Source organism: Pinus tabuliformis, chromosome 9, assembly GCF_031772625.1.
Source record: "Pinus tabuliformis cultivar Carrire ecotype Pingquan chromosome 9, CPIR1, whole genome shotgun sequence".
Classification (NCBI taxonomy): domain Eukaryota; kingdom Viridiplantae; phylum Streptophyta; class Pinopsida; order Pinales; family Pinaceae; genus Pinus; species Pinus tabuliformis.
The window spans coordinates 513,003,744-513,005,872 of record NC_142307.1 but is presented as its reverse complement, the minus strand read 5'-3'; the positions used below and the strand labels follow the sequence as shown (position 1 = coordinate 513,005,872).

At 43.3% G+C, this 2,129-nt stretch overlaps 1 protein-coding gene across 1 annotated transcript; it reads right to left on the bottom strand.

Annotated features, from left to right (window-relative positions):
• Window positions 1–236: 236 nt before the first annotated feature.
• LOC149149459 (uncharacterized) lies at window positions 237–1,666 on the bottom strand. Its single transcript, XM_089440189.1, has 2 exons — window positions 945–1,666; window positions 237–807 (listed from the first exon to the last, which is right to left on the bottom strand). Exons 1-2 carry the CDS (start codon window positions 1,224–1,226, stop codon window positions 385–387), a joined length of 705 nt encoding a protein of 234 aa, XP_089296315.1. The 5' UTR covers window positions 1,227–1,666; the 3' UTR covers window positions 237–384.
• Window positions 1,667–2,129: the final 463 nt, after the last annotated feature.

Genomic DNA, 2,129 nt, shown 5'->3' with positions numbered 1-2,129 from the left:
ATCGACATGTCCTCGAATACACAGAAGTTTGAAAGGCAGTTCGTACTTTGCATTGTGAATAGTCTGCATTGCACAAATAGAAAGCCATCCCTATATTAATATTTGAGTATTCATGAATAAGTGTACTGCGGCAGCCTAAGTGACATGTAATAGTTTTAGATATCTTGTCATTTAAGGTAATAGTTTGTCGTAATAGCCTGTGCTTAAAATTTTCAGAGCCGCATAATTACTAACAATTTATCTCCTCTCAAAATACTTTATTATTTCCCTTGGCCTAACATTTTACATTGCACAATTTTCCTGAAAAAAGTGAACGATCCTGTGAGACACTACGTTGATTTAATGGCAGAAAAATTCACATAAACTGGCCGAATCTTTTCGAAGTTAATTTCTTCGAACAAGGGCGGAAGCTAAATCTTGCAGATCTCCACTGCGATAGTTGTTAGGGTGCCTCTGTTCAGAAAAAAGATCGGCGTGCTTGAACAGATCCGTTTCTCGGGCTGTAGACTGGGGATGAATAATCCCCTGCGTGTAACCGGAAAAACTGCCCCCTGAACCCTCGCCGTCCCTCGCCTCCTCGTCGTAATTATTTGCCGCAACGTTTTCGGATGGGATCGATTGCAGGTCTCCCAAAGGATTTAAATACTGTTGATTATAAGGACTGCTGCTATTGCTATTTGATATTAAAGATGACATTTCAGATTGTTTTCCATATCCATACTCAGGAGTTAGTGAAGCCCCGTCTGAGCTGCTGCAGGCTGCGAGCTGGGCATAGCCAACAGCCAATTTTCCCTTCAGATTCGCAACCTAGCCATGCAAGAAACGATTTCAGAAGGGGCATAATTCCTCAGACAAGTATAAAGAAATTCCATCAACTAAGCTGAATGCAGTGGAAGCAATTTGCTGTTATAAAAAGAAAGTAAAAATAGAATTGACAAAGCTACCTGGTGCTGAAGAGCTAAGATATGAGAAACACAGCCATAAACAGGATCTTGGAGCCGAGCCTGTGCTTCATATGATACGCTAGCTACTGTATCATATCTTTCTTGAACGGGCAAGTGCATCAATAGCTTAGAGAAATTGCTCGCTCCGAAGACCTTATGTATCGCACCAAAATGCGGTGCCCCCATCTCGTCGGAGCAGAAATAAGGAGCGAATATACAGCCTTTCACACACTTTCTCCTCAAAAACTTGCACGCTCCGCAAGACGCTCCTCCGCCCCCCATATTTATACTCTACGGTGTGTTTTCTTTTGCCGTTCGGATTTCTCGGAACGGATTCGGGCGGGCGTGATCCCCGTTTCAAGTAATAATAAAGAAGCTGCGCAACTTGCAGAGGAGGTTCAGGGCAGAACAGGCTCAGCGGGAAGAATCTCATTACGGGCAGACAACTTATAAGCAATTGCTCGAGGCCGGACGGCGAACCCCGTCGGGTGGGGCGGATGCGAACGGAAGGATTTTTCCGGCAAACAAGTTAGTGTTGTGAAGAAGAAGTTGATTGACAATCACATCCCGTGATCACAAGGCTCGCCTGTTCCCTCAGAGCGATCCACGGAAAATGAGTGCCATGTCCAGTTTCATAATTCAATCGAACGCCGGCCCCACATATACCTGGAAGCAGGGTTGGAATTTCAAAAGACTTCCTTCCCAACCCATTTTTGACGGTTTTGCAAGGATCTTGACGGGGTTTTGCAAGGATCTTGACGGTTTTGCCGGGATCTTGACAGTTTTACAATTTTTTTAACTATATTAGACTGGTTTCACATCTCCCAATCCGTCATCACAGTTTCGAAGAAAGATTTTGACAGTTTTGCAAGGACCTCGACAGTTTTACAATTTTTTTTACGGTTTTTGACAGACTAATCTCCCTGTGAGCAATTTGCCCGTCCACCCATCTTGACAGTTTTACAAATTTTTTAACGGTATTTGACAGACTAATCAGTGTGACGAACAATTTTCATGCCTGCCTAAAAGTTGTCTGCTCAATCAGATAATCGAAATGAAAAAGCCAAGCTGGTACACACTGCAGTACCTTCTCGGAGTTCTATAATTATAAGCCCATTCCGTGCCTATTTTAATCGCACATTATTGGATTCTGACTAGAGTCGCGTTTTGATTGGATGAGTGCAT

Coding starts and splice junctions, on each gene's coding strand:
- LOC149149459 (XM_089440189.1), bottom strand. CDS start 1,226: ATGGGGGGCGGAGGAGCGTCTTGCGGAGCGTGCAAGTTTTTGAGGAGA. Junction 808..944: donor TCTTAGCTCTTCAGCACCAG/GTAGCTTTGTCA, acceptor TTGCATGGCTAG/GTTGCGAATCTGAAGGGAAA.